This window comes from Miscanthus floridulus, chromosome 2 (assembly GCF_019320115.1).
Source record: "Miscanthus floridulus cultivar M001 chromosome 2, ASM1932011v1, whole genome shotgun sequence".
NCBI classification, from domain to species: domain Eukaryota; kingdom Viridiplantae; phylum Streptophyta; class Magnoliopsida; order Poales; family Poaceae; genus Miscanthus; species Miscanthus floridulus.
The window spans coordinates 101149519-101167646 of NC_089581.1; the positions used below are offsets into that span (position 1 = coordinate 101149519).

Consider the following 18128-nt stretch of genomic DNA (forward strand, 5'->3'; position numbering starts at 1 on the left):
CCTTAATCGACACAGACATGGGAAAAGTGTAACCGAGTTATGCCCTATTGGCCATAGGACACAACCCCTTACACCCACCAATACCCAAACCATATTCCTGCCCGGTCACCATTTACCTTTACATCATTTTATCATGAGTGATCATATTTATCACCTATTTGTGAGTAACAGCAGGTTACTCATGCTACCAATATCCTGAGCCTAGCAGCTACTCAACTTATACTAGTAGGACTCATAGGTAGATAGATTTATGCATGTAGTTTTCATAAAATACCTGTAATGTAAATGCACATCATATATATATATTCAGTGATCATAAAATATGGGTTATGCACCGAGGCTTGCCTTGGGCAGGCGACGGGTCAGCAAAGTCAGCACCAAAAGGCTCTGAGGCTCCCTCCTGCACGAGGATCTCCTCCTCGTACTCCTCAATGACCTCTTCGTAATCATGTTCGTCCACAGGCACGAACTCTACCAACTCATGATCTACATGCATGAAATGATGATGCAACACTTAATAACATGGCAACAGCAGCTCTTAAAATAAACTATATCTTATCAAGTTACTAAGCTAGTCCTACCGGTTAAGGTACTAAGTTATCTACCGTTACCACTAACAAGTACGAAGCATGGCATACATTATCACAGCAACTAAAGGTATTCTTACTCCTAATACCGATTTACTCTATATATGATAAAACAAGGATAATAGCTACTCTATTTATCAACTTACTCTAGGGCTACAAAATTTACACCAAATACATAATAATCTAGTGAGCCTACTGCAAAATTTTCAAAGCTATAGCTATCACCAATTTACCACAAAAATTCCAACAAATATTAATCTACATAATACTAAGCTCTCTAGTTTTGATTTATGAACCTATCACTATCACAGCTATCTCTAAACTAACTACACTAACAGATATACGGCATTTTTGTGAACCTAACAAACTTGGTTTCACTATTTTTGGACATCTACAGACTTTACTATAATTTCTCAAAGTTCAGCTAAAAACTATATTGAATAAACATTTGTAATTCACTAGAAAAATGAAAAATCGATTTCACAGCGCGGCCCGTGAGCGAACGGCTCGGCCCACCCCGGTGTCCCGCTCGCACATGCACGTAGCACCCGGCGTGGCCCACGCAGCGGCGCGCGAACGTGGCCCACGCTACGCGGCCCACAGCGAAGCCTGCGCGTGGCTGGCTCTTTAGCGAAAGAGCCCCCGTTCTCTATTCTATTCACGAAACTTACTCGAGCACTATTTCACTAAGTCGCGGAGTTTGCATCTACCACCCTGCTTCTACTTGAATTCATGTTCTACGAAGTCCCTGGCCAGAACTAATAGAGGCCGCGCCTCTCTGGCCAAACACCGGCGAGCACGGGCCTCCCCGACACCAACCAGCACCACCATGGCACTCAACGCACAAAGTGCAATGGATCAATGTATGAAATGCCACCATTGGTGAAGCACAAAGGTGTGGCCACGCACCGCGGCGGGGTCTGGCCACGGCGACACCAGCGTCGGCGAAATAAACTAGCCCCGCGCCTCTACTGCTACCGTTTTCCATCTATGGACTACAAGCAACAATATAGGAACCTTATTTGAAACGCTACTACACTCCAACTCGCTGGACATAGAACAGCATCTACACCACATCCGTCGGAGGCGGCCATGCGCTCCGGTGAGCCCCCGGCCCTAATTAGTCCAACCAACAACACTAGGAGCAGGAGGGCCTCACCAGCGACGTGAAGGGCAGGCTAGACAAAGTCGCGAGACATGGCAGGGTAGTTGACCACATGCGCGGGAGTGTTCTGGTTCACAGCAAGCACGGCGACGGCGTTCCCGGCGACCTGCTACTCCGCCGGCAAAACTGCTACATGGCCGAGGCAACCAAGTCAAGGGGACGCAAAAGCGCTGCTCAATTGATACAACAAAGCAACGAGTGATGCATTGGCCGAGCACCTACCTCAACGACCATGGTGGACCACCACGGGGAAAACACCCTGCATTACCTCACTAGCAAACAAAAGCTCGTCGGGTCAATTCCACTCGCAAGCTAACTACCAGAGCTAGTTTGGTGCTCGGTTAATTGGAAAATGGTGGACTACGCAAGGCCAATTTTTATGGGCAACACCGTTTGGACCTATGGCGGCCGGCGATGGGCGAACACTTAAATTGGAGACGGGCATTGTATGGTAGTAGCGGTGGCAAGTCTGGCACGACTATGGGACTCCAAACCAACCTCCAGACATTGACATTTACCATCTAGGGCCAGCGCTGCGGTTAGGCCTTGGTGCGGCTCGGCCGGCCGACGCGACAACATTCTAGGTGACACGACGAGAAAACATGGTGTGGCACCGCACATAGACATCAAGGCGATGGCAGGTGGGGCAAGCCCATGCGCGTGCAGCCAGTGAGTCAACAGGAGCAGTAGCCGCATGGCAGTGACAGACGGCGCGCGGCACGACCCAGGTGCAGTGCGATGCGACGATGAGCCACAGGCTCAGGCGGACATGACGGATGTGGCAGGGCAGCTAGGCTTGCTGGGCCCTATAGGGGACCATGACGCCTAAGGGGGGTGAATTAGGCAACTTAAAAATCTAACTATAAACTATGGCCTCTTTTTCTAACCCTAGCAAAACCTATGCAAAAGATAAACTATCTAAATATTCAACTATGGTTTTGCTAGTGTGTTGCTATCTCTACCGCAAAAGGAGTAATATAATCAATATAAATGCGGAAGCTAAAGAGCTAGGTAGAGATATGCAAACTCCCATCGACGACTCTGGTATTTTTATCGAGGGATCGAGAAGCGCGCAAGCTTCCCCCTAGTCCTCGTTGGAGCCCCTCATAAGGGCCAAGCTCCTGGTCGGGTAACTCCGTGGATAGCCTCGAGCCTTCCCCACGCGTAAGTGGGTCTCTGACGTGCCTTCCAGCAAGCCTCTCCCGGATGCTCCCTGCCGTCTTCACTCTCAAGCTTCCAATCAAAACGCCGTGGGCCTTGTTCCCTCCGGTACACGGTGGCGGCCACACCACAAACTCGGTTGGTGTGATCTCACAAGACTACAAGCCCCTTCTATGTACAACAATGGTGCTCGCAAGCACTGAGTGGTAAGAGGTATGCAAACCTCACTAAATACTAGGCCTAAACCTAGAGCAAGCGCATAAGCAGTGGTCTAATCAACCTAAGCACTTCGCAAAGCACCTATGCTAATCACCTGATGAAACACTAAGTACTATGCAAGTGGAGATCACTAAAATGGTGTATCAACACCCTTGGTATGTTTCCTCAGCTCCACACATGTCATTTGGCTAGTTGGGGGTTGTATTTATAAGCCCCACTAAGAAAGTAGCTGTTGGGGATGAAGTACCGCTTTTCTGCTACTAACTAGATGCTGGAGTTGTCCTGATCAAACGCGTCCGGTCGTCCCGACCGTTTGAGCAGTGAACAACTAATCGAACGCTGCCAGCATCTGGTCACTTGCTACCGGTCACAAGTTCGCCGCTCTAGAACCTCTTTGTACTCAATCGGGCACTGTTGTCCTGCGTCTGGTCGGTTTGCCGCCAGCGTCCGGTCAATGCTAAATGTGTTGCCGGACTGATGAACAGTGCCATTAGTGCGGCCGGTCGTTTTGCTTGTTTAGCGTCTGGTCGATGCTGCTGATGGCTACAGTTGCTGACCCACTGATCGGAGCGTCCAGTCACTTTCTTCTAGCGTCCGGTCCAGCGTTTGGTCACCTCTATGAGCTTGTTTCTTCACGATCTTGCGTACAACTTGGTTCCTATCTTCATGCTTGGACTTTGCTTGATATCTTGGGTCTTCTCTTGTGCTCTTAAGGTCTTGCTTGAGGTGTTGATCATCATATCATCACATCGCCTTTGTCCAAGTCACGTCTTGCATCCTATTGAACTACAAAACAATCACTTGCAAATTCATTAGTCCAATTTGGTTGTGTTGGTCATCAAACACCAAAATCCAAAGTAAATGGGCCTATGGTCCATTTTTCTTACAATCTCCCCCTTTTTGGTGATTGATGACAACACGACCAAAACAAGCAAATAATAGAAATTTAGAATTTAAAAACTATCTACTTGCTAGGATGCAATGCAAGGGGCAAGATTATATGATGCTAAAACATACTACTTGTAAGACTACATAAAAACTTATCTTGCCCTTGCAAATGTCCCCATGTGTATTATGGATTTAAGCCTTGCTTCCTATAAATTCTCCCCATTATGTAGGCTAATCCATAATCCACTATTCTCCCTTTCTCGGACCATTACCACTTGTAGACACCACTTGTAGACCATTACCACTTGTAAATGATCTAGCTTTTGGTCCTACTTGTTAATGTTTGCTTTTGGTCCTCTAAATTCTCCCCCTTTGGAATCAAACACCGAAAAGGAAGACATTTGTAGCAGAAGGAAGGGTCAAACTTTGTGATCCTTTGTGTATAGAGGGAAGTAGATCACAAAATTTGACTCTCACATTATATAGACTAAGCTCCCCCTAGATATATGCATACATATGATAGAAGGCAAAGCATATGCATAATTAGCAAATTCTTTGCTCAAGGGAATTTAATCTATATAATGCATAGAGAAAGCATATAAATATCAAAATGAAGTCAACATTATGATATCGGTTTAGAGATACCACATGTGGAAGCCAATTTGATTTCTACCACTTGCAATAGGTGGTGGATATTTGAAGTATGATGCTTAACTCCAGGGACTCCATTTTCCTTACAATGAGACTACTACACATGATAAACTTGAAAAAGGTGTTAGTCTCAAAGCATCCAACTTGTAGAGTAACCTCCCCTTAAATTTGTGCACATAAGTATGGAATACTTATAGGTAATATGCACATTGATTTTAGAATAAAAAATACCACTTGAAAGATGGCATCATAAACATAAGAGTCATTTTCGAAGGCGATATTCGGGAGAGGTTATCTACAATTTGGACTTTGGCACATATTAGATGAATAATTGAAAGACAAGCTATATGTCGTGCTCCTAAACAATTTTAAACCATGTAGGTTTGCTCCAAGGGTTAAGAATGAAGCCGAGCAAGCCTACCATAAGATATACCTAGTGTATGCATGACAAAAGATGTAAGCATGCAAATGCAAACCTAGGCATGAAGAGTAACTAGATGCTAAAAGATTCCAATTGTAGGAAAATTTAAATCTAATACCAATTGAAGTAAATTGAATCTAGTTACCTAACATAGGAAGGGGAATTTGGGTCCATAGTATTCACTAACCCACTTGGCAATTTTTTTTGTCCATCATGATGCACCCCATGAAATGCATCCATACTTTATCAAGTCTCCAAATTCCCTAAAGTCCATGGGACTTCTTACTTTCCTTTTAGGATCCAAACCTTCTTGGTGCTCTTCATGTTGGAAATGATTTCCTTTGGCACCCAAAAATGTTTGACCCTATTGTTGGCTTGCTTGTTCACCTTGATGGCCACCACCTTATCATTTTTCTTCTTCTTCAAGAGATAAGGTGTGGAGGCCTTCTTGTTCACCTTGTTGGTGTAGGTGTTGGAGAGCTTGCTTGTTTGTTTTTTCTCTTTTTTCTTTGCTCCTCCCCCATTTTTTACCTTGCACTCATAGGACTTGTGACCTTCCTTGTGGCACACGTAGCAACCACGGTTTATCCTTCATCAAGCTTCTTCACTCCCTTGATGGTGTTATCTTGATGAAGTTGGGCTTGCTTCGCCTTGCCTTTCACTTGAGTCAAGTCCTTGGTGAGGCGAGCTACTTCTTGCTTGAGTTGCTCATTCTCCTTTGCAACCTCTTGTGTGCATGTATCTATAATAACTTTCTCAATATAAACTTGGTTGCACAAGGATGAGTCTAAACATAAATCATTATAAGAAGTAGATGCATCCTTTTTAGACATATTAGAACTTTTCTTTTTAGATGCCTTGGTAGGGGTAGCACTAATAGCTTCAAGATTAGCAACTTTATTAGTTAGCTCATCACAATGTTTGCACATGGTTTCCATTTTAGCAAGCAAACTTTTATAAGCATCTTGTGAGCTATCTAATTTTTCTTTTAATTTTTCATTTTTCTTAACAAGTTGCTCATCATTAATTGTGCATGCATTTGTTGTTGCACTAGCCTTAAATTGCTCAATTTTAGTAGATAGTTCAACATTGAGATTAGCAAAATTCTCATATTGTTCAAGCAAAGTTTTATATGCTTCTTGTGAACTATCTAGCTTTTCTTTTATTTTTCCGAGCTTCTTTTGTTGACTAGTGTAAACTTTAGCATAATTAAAATTTTGTTGCACAATTTCATCATAAGAAGGCATTTCATCATCACTATCACTCTCACTAGAGGATGAGCTTTCGTTACCTAGTGCCATAAGGCACACACGAGAAGAGCTTGATGATGAATGCTTGCGCCCTCGCCTCTTGTGATGGTGTTCTTTTTCACTTGAAGAATCATCCCATGACCTTATTGATGTGAGGGCTTGGTTCTTGCACGCCTTCTTTATCCTGGGTGTGGGTTTGTTTGGACAAACTTCCACAAAGTGTCCCAACTCGATGCATCCATAGCATCCTCTCTTTCTTTGCTCATTTCTTTGATTGGTGAAAATGAGATCTTGGATTTGGATGGGCACACCATTGACATTGAGCTTTTGGATCATCTTCTCCACCTTGTTGATTAATTTGATTAATTCTTCATCAAGGTCGGAGGTGGAGGAGGAAGATTGATCATCATCACTTGAATCTTCATCATCATCCTCATCTTCTTCTTCTCTTCACTTGAGGAGCTTGAGCTTGAGCTTGTCTCAACTTGCTTGCTCTTCATCTTCTTTTTTCGCTATATGTGAGAGCTTTGCCTTTGCTTGATGAAGAGGCTTTTTCTTGACCCATCTTGCGTGACATTTCAAATGCCACTATCTTGTCAATGACTATGGCTGGGGTCATGGTGCTCAAGTCCTCTATGTTGTGAAGGATGGTGATGATGCTTGCATATTTCTTTTGTGGTAGCATGGAGATGATCTTCCTCACGATGTCCGCATCATCTAGCTTTGTTAGTCCTATTGAATGGAGCTCATTGATAATTAGATTCAAATGAGAATACATATCACGAACAAGCTCATCATCATTCATTGTAAAGGAATCATAATTTTGCTTAGCTAGACAATGCTTTTGCTCACGGACATTAGATGTGCTGTCATGGAGCTCTTCGAGTTTTAACCATATTTCATGTGTCGTGTTTAAAGTAAAGACTTGGTTAAATACATCCATGCTAAAATATTCAAACAAGCAATTCTTAGCTCTAGCATTGAAATGAATTTCATTTTCATCACTCTTTGTGGGTTTATCAGGATTCTTAATGGGTTTCATCCCGTCACGAGTGACTGTCTAAACTCCCAAGTCAATCGCCTTAAGGTAGCAAGCCATTCTAGCTCTATAATAAGGGAAGTTAGTGCCGTCAGAGTGTGGAGGCCTAGAGATATCCATCTCAACCACTCTAGATAGCGTTGGCTCAACGGTGATCAAGCCAAAGGTCCAAATTTGAGCCAACTAGCTCTGATACCAATTATAGGGGACCATGACACCTAAGAGGGGAGAGGGTGAATTAGGCAACTTAAAAATCTTACTCTAAACTATAGCCTCTTTTTCTAACACTAGCAAAACCTATGCAAAAGATAAATTATCTAAATGTGCAACTACAGTTTTGCTAGTGTGTTGCTATTTCTACCGCAAAATGAGTAATATAACAAATGTAAATGCGGAAGCTAAAGAGCAAGTTAGAGATATGCAAACTCTCATCGATGACTCTGGTATTTTTACCGAGGTATCAAGAAGTGCGCAAGCTTTTCCCTAGTCCTCGTTGGAGCCCCTCACAAAGAATCCCTCGCAAGGGCCAAGCTCCCAGTCGGGTAACTCCGTGGATAGCCTTGGGCCTTCCCCACACGTAAGTGGGTCTCCGACATGCCTTCCGGCAAGCCCCTCCTGGATGCTCCCCGCCGTCTTCACTCTCAAGCTTCCGACAAAAACGCTGCAGGCCTTGTTCCCTCCGGTATACGGTGGCGGCCACACCACAAACTCGGTTGGTGTGATCTCACAAGACTATAAGCTCCTCCGATGTACAACAATGGTGCTCGTAAGCACCGAGTGGTAAGAGGTATGCAAACCTTACTAAACACTAGGCCTAAACCTAGAGCAAGCGCATAAGCAGTGGTCTAATCAACCTAAGCACTTCGCAAAGCTCGTTTCTTCGCGATCTTACGTACGGCTTGGTTCCTATCTTCATGCTTGGACTTTGCTTGATATCTTGGGTCTTCTCTTGTGCTCCTAAGGTCTTGCTTGAGGTGTTGATCATCGGATCATCACATCGCCTTTGTCCAAGTCACGTCTTGTATCCTATTGAACTACAAAATAATCACTTATAAATTCATTAGTTCAATTTAGTTGCGTTGGTCATCAAACACCAAAATCCAAAGTAAATGGGCCTAGGGTCCATTTTCCTTGCAGGCCCAACATGCGTGTGTGCGAGCGGGTAGCGTGCTAGGCGCGGCAGCGGCAGTGCGGCCGGCGCAGCGGTGCGCATGGGCGTGCCTGGGCGAGCGGCGACACCGGTCGGGTCACGGTGACCGTACCCAGACACCGAAACCGATCGGGAACGTGCCTTGCACGCATTTTAAAGTTGCTACAAAAACCAACTCGATGATCCAGTAACTACACCACCTATTTTACGCTCTAGCTGGTATATCAAGCTACTAGAGGAAACCCTAAAACCATATCACTACCTAATCCGATTGTTCTACAAAAATTATCGAACTTTGCTTCGTCGATCCGTTTTTCGACTTAGGAATTTCAACCAAAATACGATCGGATTCGCGTCGAATTTGATTTCCAAGCCATTCGATACACTAGCTAGCGAATCCCGTTCTCAACCGCACATATTTCATCGTCGCCTACGAAGCTCAAGCTACAACTTTACCGAGCTGTGGCTTGTCGTAAACGATCGTTTGGCTGTGACTTGTCGTAAACGATCATAAATTTTCAGTCAGAACAGTATTTTTCTCTCACACAAATCAGCCAGCAGTACTTCTTCACGAACCAGCAACGATACCCATACCAACCGATGAGACCAGCCGGCGGAGGTGCGATGTCCCATTTTGTCAGCCTCTCAGCCTTCTGCAGAGCCTGTTCCTCCTCTTCCACAGTTCTTCCACATGGGGTGGGTGTGGGTGAGGTAGACGACTAATTCGTCTTCCGATTCACCCCGTATCCTGGTTCCTGCCCGCGGGCAATCGACTGGTCGGGTTCGGTGGAAGAACTAGAGTGCTGGAGGTCACGCTTGTGCTCGGCGAGGCCAATTATTAATTATTATAGTTGGGGCTCCATCCGTGCTTGGCCTCCTTCCCTTCTTCTGCCCTTGCTTGGACCTACTCCTGGAGTAGCAACCTCCCTTCTCCGTGGAAGAAGAGGAGAAGAGGGAGGTAAGCTCGCTCAGGCGCCGCCGGCCGCCGCGATGGACGCGGAGACCGGAGATACCCGGTCTCCCCTGCTGCCGCATCACCTTCCCAGCCAGACGCAGGTAACCGAATCCCCAATCCCCTCCGCGCTCCTCCTTTTTCGCGTCTCCCGGTCCGATTCATCCTTGCTACAGTTCTACCGCTGCTCTGCTTCTTCACTGGAGTACATGTGTTTGTTCACCTACCCCGGCTTAATTTGTAGTGTCCGAAACTCCGAAACCATGCTTGCTGATATTTACTCTTCTTGATATTGTTATGTCTGGTTCATTGGTTCAGAAAGAAAGAAAGAAAAAACAAACACGACTTGTTGTTTTCTTTCACCAATACTCTGCATGCTTTGTTTCCTCGTTTCAGTCCCACAACATGGTGATTTCTTTTTCTCCCTGCAGGTTTCCTCAGCGAATCAGCACTATAACAAGCCCTTCAGCTGGAAGGCCCCAGCCATTATTTTGGGTATGTCTCATCTCATCTTAACACAACCATATGTTATGCACTAAACAGTGTACTCACATGCCTGTCATGTCCTTGCATTATGTTCAGTTCACTATCATAAATATTGGGCCCGTTCGTTTCGCTGAAAAAGTCATGGCCGGCTGTTCGCTGATTTGTTGTGAGAGAAAAACATTGTTCCTTCGCTGAAATAGTATGGCTCGTAAGACAAGCTAACAGGGCCATTATCTACCACAAGCTGTTTGTCTAACCGCTCCTGCTGCTTCGTGATCCCAGGCTTCGAATTCTTGGAGAGCATTGCTTACTCTGGTATAGCACTCAACTTGGTCGTATATCTTGGAACCGTCCTCCATGGAACCACTGCCTCCAATGCAGCAACCGTTGATGCGTGGAATGGTGCCACGTTTCTTACACCGGTCCTTGGAGCCTTTCTTGCTGATACATACTGGGGAAAGTACAAGACTGCAGCTATTTCTATAATATTCTACGTCGTTGTAAGTTCAGGCACCATCTTCATACAGTACTAATCCTCTTCCGCTATGTGCCCCTTCTTATGTTCATAACAATTGTCTGCAAATAGGGCTTGCTCATAATTACTGCCTCTGCTGTCATACCATCCCTACGGCCTGCATCATGTGAAGGCGGTTCTTGCCCTCCTGCAACAGGGTTTCAGTATTTTGTTCTCTTTGGTTCATTGTACCTCATTTCCATTGGTACGGGCGGCGTCAAATCAGCTTTACTTCCCCTCGGAGCGGATCAATACAATGATGCAAACCTCGAAGAGAGTAAAAGCAAACAATTGTTCTTCAGTTGGTTCTTCATGGCTATCAACCTCGGAGTGTTCATCTCCGGCACTGTTCTTGTCTGGATACAGCAGAATGTTGCTTGGTCTCTTGGATTTGGCATCTCCTCGATATGCCTTGTTATCGCCGCAGTTGCCTTTTTAGTTGGAACACCGTTTTACAGGGTTCAACTTCCAACTGGGAGCCCACTCAAGAGTATAGTAATGGTGTTTGTTGCCTCTTTTAAGAAGAGAAGAGTGGCGCTTCCTGCTGATTGCACACTGTTGTTTGAAGGGGACGACACTGAATCAAGCAGCATAGTGCCAAACAAAATAGAGCACACTGACGAATTCAGGTATATTTATCACTTTGTCCCAACAATGGACTTCAGAGCTAACATAGCAGGGAAAGTTGACTTAAATTTACACTTTAGTTTAATTGCTTCATTACCTATACCTACAAAGAGTAAAGAGGCATTTGAAAGATAGACAGGGTCTAATCTCGCTACTGCTCACCAGAACCTGCAATTATGCAGGACTGAAACTTTGTATGATGAAAGAAAGCATGTCTTGGCCAAAAATAAATACAAAATTATTGAAAAAAGGCAACAACTCTGAAATGCACCTCTGAATTATGTGATTTGAGCAATAAAATGACTATTCTAGATGTGGACCCTAGAGTCCTAGACCTGAAAGTTTACACCGTACTGCATATAGCTTTGAAATCCCATGAACAAAAGGTATCTTATGAACTGTTATGTTTGAAATAACTGGGTCTGGTGTTTTTTTTTTGTGGGGAGGGGGGTGGGGTACCCATGCTACTCATCTTTTTTTTCGAATCAACTCCTAAATGTACCTTGAGTTGAGAACAAAAGACTTTTCTGAATCTCAAAAGTTTGCTTCACTGTACTGGAAATAGCTTCAAAATCATGTGAAGAAAGGTAGCTGATAAAACTGTTATATGTTCTGAAAAGATGAACTCTTATATAGATGGGCCTGTTGGAGAAAGATAATACCCAGGCAACTCAATTAAAGATACAATGTAGCCCTGTTTGCATATGGGATTGGATTAATGTCTCTCTCCTAACTTTGGTGGACATTTCTTTGTCATATTAAATACTCTCTCCTAACTGTGATGGACATATTTTTTGTCATCTTTTGTTGGATAAGGCCTATTCCTTTCTCATCCTAGAAGTACACATTTTCTTGATCGATTAAGGCATTTTCCTGTTTAAGATAAGATTTTGTTTAGCGCCATGTTATGGACTCTATTTTGTAAATTGATTGATGTACTTTCTGTAATCCTTTGTTTGGAATTCTGCTAAACATATCTGAACTCATCCATTCAGGTGCTTAGATAAGGCTGCTGTGGTTGTAGAGGACCAAGAGACGAAGGACAGACATCGCACATGGCTACTATGTACAGTAACCCAGGTGGAGGAAGTGAAGATTCTGATCCGGATGCTTCCAATATGGTTCACCTGTGTCTTCTATTCGGCTGCAATGAGCCAGACTGCTACTACTTTCGTTCAGCAGGGGAACGCGATGAACACTAAGATCGGATCCTTCTCCGTGCCCGCTGCCTCTATGAACTCTGCTGAGGTGATCTTCATGCTTGTCTGGGTTGTGTTCCAGGACAGCATCGTCATCCCGGTAGCCAGGAGGTACACCGGGAACCCGATGGGACTGACGCTGCTTCAGCGTATGGGCGTCGGGCGGTTGCTGGCAATCCCATCTCTAGCAGCAGCAGCACTGGTGGAGACTTGGAGACTGCGCAGCGTGAAGGCCGGGCATAACTTGAGCATCGGGTGGCAGCTCCCGCAGTTCGTGATCCTGGCCTGCTCTGACGTGTTCTGTGGCATCGCCCAGCTGGAGTTCTTCTATGCCGAGGCGCCTGCATCGATGCGCAGCCTGTGCTCGGCGTTCCAGTTCCTGGCCATGTCGCTGGCGTACTACGTGAACACGCTGGTGGTCTCATTGGTGGCGGCCGTGACCACGGCCTGGGGTGGCCAGGGCTGGCTCCCCGCTGACCTCAATGACGGCCACCTGGACTACTACTTCTGGCTGTGGACGGGGATCAGTGTGGTGAACTATGTCGTGTACACGGCATTTGCAAGGCGTTATACGGTCAAGAAGGTTGTCCTTCAGTAAGGTTCCAGACTCTCTGTATGTGTTCAATTACTGCATGTATCCTACTGTATTTTGCAGTGTATACTACTCAGGAACCAAGACTTTTGCTGTTCATTTGAATGCATGGTCCTCTGCACTAGCCTACTAGGATGATTCATCGTACTGTCTTGTCTTACGATTCGTATAAATAATTTTCATAGAAAAAGGAAGAGAATTTGTTTGCATAATATGCAGATTGGGATGTTGTGTTGGTACCAGGCGATTGGGTGTTTCTTTGGCTGATGTAACTTTGCAACTTCCTTTGCTCTGTTTAATCTGATGGAACTGGGCAATTGAGATTGAGATGTCATGCCCCCTGACTGATAGAAAAGGAGTGAGCATTACTTTATTTGTTGCTTTACTTGTCCAGCCCGTGGTGTTCATCTATCTTTTCGTTAGTTGAATGAGCTGGACTTTTTTGGGCAAAGTGTTTTTTCCCCTGCTGTTGCTTCATCTTCAATTCAAGGGCTTAGGCATTGTTTGTGCACAAGTTGCAGGCTTTCATCTGGTTCAGCCTTTGTTTTGCCCAAACACCATGCGCGCCCGAGGCAAGTTGGGCGATTGGTTCCAGTTGACCTGAGGAGCTGCACACAGCTCTGTGGTCAGCATTGACTTGGTGGCCGCCACGGCACAGTGGATGGCTGGCTGCCTGTAACGGTGTTTATATAGATATATATAAACTATATTGCTGTGTATTTACGAGTTCAATGAAGTCACATTGACACCCCACAGCCGGATTTGTTTAAGCAACTGAAGGCTCGGATCTTTCTTTAATCCCTTTTCGAGAAGAGATCTAGTAGAGGAGTAGTAGGCCAGGCAGCAGTTGTGACTGACAACGTGAGGTCGTTCGGCCTGGGCTGCTTACTTGCCAGCTGCCAGTGCCAGCCCAGCCGGTTTTTCAGATGATAGTTCTATTCTGCGAGCTGCTGACGGGAGAGAGATGGCAGTCTTATACTACGAGTAGTTCTCGGTGCCCGTTTAGTTTCCAAAATTTTGCAAATTTTTTTCAAGATTCCTCGTCACATCGAATTTTTGAACGCATGTATGAAGCATTAAATATAAATAAAAAATAAAATTAATTACACAGTTTAGACGAAATTCACGAGACGAATCTTTTAAGCCTAATTAGACTATGATTAGGCACTAATTATCAAATAACAACTAAAGTGCTACAGTACCGTTTTCCAAAAAAAATCGCCAAGGCCTCAACTGAATGTGTTCTGTGTGCCTGCCTGCCTGCCTTCCCCGCCCCCCGGTGGCAGTGAGTGATATTCAAAGGAGGGAATTGCGGACTGTGTGCTGTGAGACGATCTCATTTTCATTTCCTTCCCCGCTTGTTTTGAGAGGGGCAGGAGCTTCAACTGCCGTTGGTTGCGCTGTACCTAGCCACGTACTCTGCTTGCAAAGGAGGAGATGGACCGATCGATAGATGGATGGTCACTTGTTCATATTCTTCTTTTTTACCTTTCTTTCAGCTGATGAGCTAGCTATCTTGCCCCCCCTCCCCTTGAGTCACTTTTAAGGGAGCCGTGAGCCATCTGGGGAAAGGATAGCCGAGGAGAGAGGGAAGCTGACCCTGACGTCGACGCGTCTCCAAGATTTTGTATAAGAGAGGTCGCGCCGTATCCTTCCGCCGCGTGTGCTGGTGCTGGTGCTGGGGTTGCTGGGGCTCCCACAACTACCATTTCAGTCCCATGGGCGGCGGTAGCGGTAGCGGTGGCGGCAGGAGGAGCCGTGTGGGCGCGGGTGCGGCCGAGACCGGGGTCGGCGGCCCCCTGCTTCCGGAGACGCAGGTACTGACTGACTGACTACTCATACCATTCTCCTCCTCCTTGCTGTTCTACTCTGGCTGGCAATTTGATGGCCACCCATCAATCCAGTTACTAGTTGCCTTGGTTGGTTAATTTGTTGCCTTGATTATTGCCACCAGTCCTTGCATGCACGCCTGGTTGGATCCATCTGCGCTCCTAGCTGGATGGTGGTTGGCAGATGAGATGAGACGAGAGTGGGCGAGTGAGAAGAGAGATCCTAGCCAAATGTTGCAACCGCCGCCGCCGCCGCCGCTGTCAGGCTTCCAATTTCGACGTCCTTTTTTTCCGCCTGGTTTTCTCCTTCCTTCCCTTCTCGTCTTGCGCGTGCGTGCGCTGTCTCTCACTCTGCTCCGGGCCTCCGACCCTGATGAGAATGAGATGAGATCACGCAAGGCAATGCGAATAAGTAGGGATAGCGATCGAGACGGCGACGATGACGCACCGCACGCTATCCGATCCGTACTTTCCTTTGACTCCTCGGTGCTGAGCTGCCTACTATATTTAAATGAAGATGAAGAATCGAGATATCATCCATCCATGATCCGTATTCCTCCTCATTGACTGCCGCTGCTCCGCAGCCAGCGGCGATCTGGTCGTCATCTTCCTGGACCTGGGTGCAGCCTGCTCTAGTCCGTGCGTGTCGCGTCTGTGGCCAGCATTGCATCTCGTTTATAAGTTTCTACTAGGAGCAGAGCAGCTGCCTGAGACAATCGTTCTCATTCTCGTTCCTGTCCCCGCAGAGCGGCATGTCTCCCCCTCCCCCTGGCGGCTCCAATGGCCGCCGCCACCACCAGCAGCAGCAGCAGGCGGTTTCGTCCATGGAATCCGGCGGCGACGCGTCGGGGGCGGCGAGGAAGCGCTTCACCTGGAAGGGCCCGGTAATAGTCCTAGGTAAGGAATCTGATCCCGATCCATGGCCTTCGGTTCCGGAGGGGAGCTGCTGGTGATTTTTTTTTTTCCTGATCCCATCCGGCCAGTCTTCGAGCTGCTGGAGAGCATCGCCTTCTCGGGCGTGGCGCTCAACCTGGTGGTGTACCTGGCCACGGTGCTGCACGGGAGCACCGCCTTCAACGCCGCCCATGTCGACACCTGGAACGGCACCACCTTCATCGTCCCCGTCATCGGCGCCTTCCTCGCCGACAGCTACTGGGGCAAGTACAGGACCATCCTCGCCTCCATCGTCTTCTACCTCGTGGTGAGTGGGTACAAGTAATTTATTGTGCGATTCAGGAATGCCTGCCTGACACAGTGACACTCGCTCACTGAAATATTGAATGTCTGAAACTCTGAATGCAATCAATTGTTGCCGAATGGCAGGGGCTGTTGCTCCTCACCGTGTCCGCCGCGATCCCGTCGCTGCGGCCCGCCACGGCGTGCCAGATGGGGGAGCCCTGCGCGCCGGCGACCAAGACGCAGTTCTCCGTCTTCTTCGCCGCGCTCTACCTCACCTCCATCGGCACGGGAGGGGTCAAGTCCGCGCTGCTCCCCTTCGGGGCCGAGCAGTACGACGACGACGCCGACCGGCCGGAGCGGAAGCAGGCCTTCTTCAGCTGGTTCTTCGCCGCCATCAACCTGGGCATCTTCGTCGCCGGCACGCTCGTGTCGTGGCTGGAGCAGAACGTGTCGTGGGCGCTCGGCTTCGGCATCGGCACGGCCTGCTTCTTCGTGGCCGCGCTCGCCTTCGTGGCGGGCACGCCCTGCTACAGGGTGCAGATGCCGACGGGCAGCCCGCTCAAGGACATCATCAGGGTGCTCGTCGCCGCCTTCAGGAAGCGCAACGTGAGGATGGAAAGGGACGACGGCGCTGCGGTGCTGCTGCACGAAGATGACGCCAACGGCGACGGCGAGCAGCAGCGGCTGGCGCGCACCAAGGGCCTGCGGTGCCTTGACAAGGCTGCCGCGATCGTCGACAAGGCGCAGGAGGGCGAATGGTCTCTGTGCACGGTGAGCGAGGTGGAGGGCGTCAAGATCCTGGTGCGGATGCTGCCCATCTGGGTGACGTGCGTGCTGTACGCGGCGTCGCTGGGGCAGATGACCACCACCTTCATCCAGCAGGGGATGGCCATGGACACGCGGCTGGGCGGGCGGTTCAAGGTGCCCGTGGCGTCGCTGGTGTCCGTGGAGGTGGTGTTCATGCTCCTGTGGGTGGTGCTGCACGACGCCGCCATCATCCCGGCGGCGCGGTGGCTGACGGGGCGCCCCGGCGGGCTGACGCAGCTGCAGCGCATGGGCGTGGGGCGGTTCCTGGTGGTGCTGGCCCTGGGGACGGCCGCGCTCGTCGAGAGGCGCCGGCTCCGGGCCATCCACGGCGGGAGTGGGCCGATGAGCATCGCGTGGCAGGTGCCGCAGTTCGTGCTGGTGGCGGGCTCCGACGTCTTCTGCGGGATCGCGCAGCTGGAGTTCTTCTACGGGGAGGCCCCCGCCGCGATGCGCAGCATCTGCTCGGCCTTCTCCTTCTTGGCGCTGTCGCTGGGGTTCTACGTCAACTCGCTGGTGGTGACGCTGGTGGCGGCCGTGACGAAGCGACCCGGGTGGCTGGCGCCGGACCTCAACGCCGGCCACCTGGACTACTACTTCTGGCTCTGGACCATCATCAGCGTCGCCAACCTGCTGCTCTACATGGTGCTCGCCGCCCGGTACACGCCTAAGCAGGTCGCCGCGGCCGTGGAGCCGATGCGTTCCAGCAGCAGCGACGAATGATTAATTGGGCACATCGATCGAGTGCAGCTTGATCAGCTTACTACACAGTGAACGAGACAGTGAGTGAATGATATGGTCGAGTAGGATACACTACACTATACACCTACACTAGCAGAAACATGGATGCTCCCCGGTTAACATTTCTTTCGTATCAACCTGTTATTAGATTGCGTTTAGTTCAGCTTCTGTAAAGTGCATTTGTCGCTAAAAATAGAACCCCAATCAAATGGATAAAATCAGAAGCTGCTTCTTCAGAAGCCGCTAATTTCATAGCATTTTAGATCTTTGATTTCGGCTTTATGCTTTCTTGTTTTTTTAATTTGTAGAAATAGAAAGATGTTTTGTAGTTGTTTCAAGGTAAACAGAGAGGGGTAGATTTTATAGTTATTTTAACTGAACAAATTGTAGTTTTTTTCACATACATAGCTTACAACTATTTTTTCACAAACTTTTCCACACCTTACATTACAGTTAAATAAACCTTAACCACGCTAGCAGTAGAGTCGTCGTCATTTGTACAAGGACATGACACTGCTTAGGCCAGCTGTGCTGACATGCTGTGTTTGTGATCTTATTAGCAGCAGCAGTGCTACCGCGGCAGAAAAAAATCAAGCAGGGCCGTTGCGCTTGCGTGCAACTGCAATTTACATCCACAAATAGGACCGCTTAGGTTAGCAGGAAAGCAAAAGCGT

At 47.7% G+C, this 18128-nt stretch overlaps 2 protein-coding genes across 3 annotated transcripts; both read left to right on the forward strand.

The window, feature by feature from the left end:
• The first annotated feature begins 9146 nt into the window (after positions 1 to 9146).
• LOC136527229 (protein NRT1/ PTR FAMILY 8.3-like) lies at positions 9147 to 13113 on the forward strand. Its single transcript, XM_066519873.1, has 5 exons — positions 9147 to 9587; positions 9915 to 9978; positions 10252 to 10469; positions 10556 to 11112; positions 12106 to 13113. The coding sequence occupies exons 1-5, from the start codon at positions 9522 to 9524 to the stop codon at positions 12905 to 12907; spliced, it is 1707 nt and encodes a 568-aa protein (XP_066375970.1). The 5' UTR covers positions 9147 to 9521; the 3' UTR covers positions 12908 to 13113.
• Positions 13114 to 14479: 1366 nt separating this feature from the next.
• On the forward strand, positions 14480 to 17711 carry LOC136527219 (protein NRT1/ PTR FAMILY 8.3-like). Of its 2 annotated transcripts, none has more exons than XM_066519853.1 (4): positions 14480 to 14718; positions 15477 to 15627; positions 15714 to 15931; positions 16054 to 17711. In XM_066519853.1, exons 1-4 carry the CDS (start codon positions 14620 to 14622, stop codon positions 17434 to 17436), a joined length of 1851 nt encoding a protein of 616 aa, XP_066375950.1. In that variant the 5' UTR covers positions 14480 to 14619; the 3' UTR covers positions 17437 to 17711. The 2 variants fall into 2 exon arrangements, with proteins under 2 accessions (XP_066375950.1, XP_066375959.1); XM_066519862.1 differs by lacking the exon at positions 14480 to 14718 and adding an exon at positions 14783 to 15369.
• Positions 17712 to 18128: the final 417 nt, after the last annotated feature.

Excerpts from the sequence above, each read along its gene's own strand:
- LOC136527229 (XM_066519873.1), top strand. The coding sequence starts at position 9,522 with ATGGACGCGGAGACCGGAGATACCCGGTCTCCCCTGCTGCCGCATCAC. Across the intron at positions 9,588-9,914 it reads ACCTTCCCAGCCAGACGCAG|GTTTCCTCAGCGAATCAGCA; the intron begins GTAACCGAATCC and ends TTCTCCCTGCAG. Across the intron at positions 10,470-10,555 it reads CTATAATATTCTACGTCGTT|GGCTTGCTCATAATTACTGC; the intron begins GTAAGTTCAGGC and ends GTCTGCAAATAG.
- LOC136527219 (XM_066519853.1), top strand. The coding sequence starts at position 14,620 with ATGGGCGGCGGTAGCGGTAGCGGTGGCGGCAGGAGGAGCCGTGTGGGC. Across the intron at positions 14,719-15,476 it reads CCCTGCTTCCGGAGACGCAG|AGCGGCATGTCTCCCCCTCC; the intron begins GTACTGACTGAC and ends CTGTCCCCGCAG. Across the intron at positions 15,628-15,713 it reads GGGCCCGGTAATAGTCCTAG|TCTTCGAGCTGCTGGAGAGC; the intron begins GTAAGGAATCTG and ends CCATCCGGCCAG.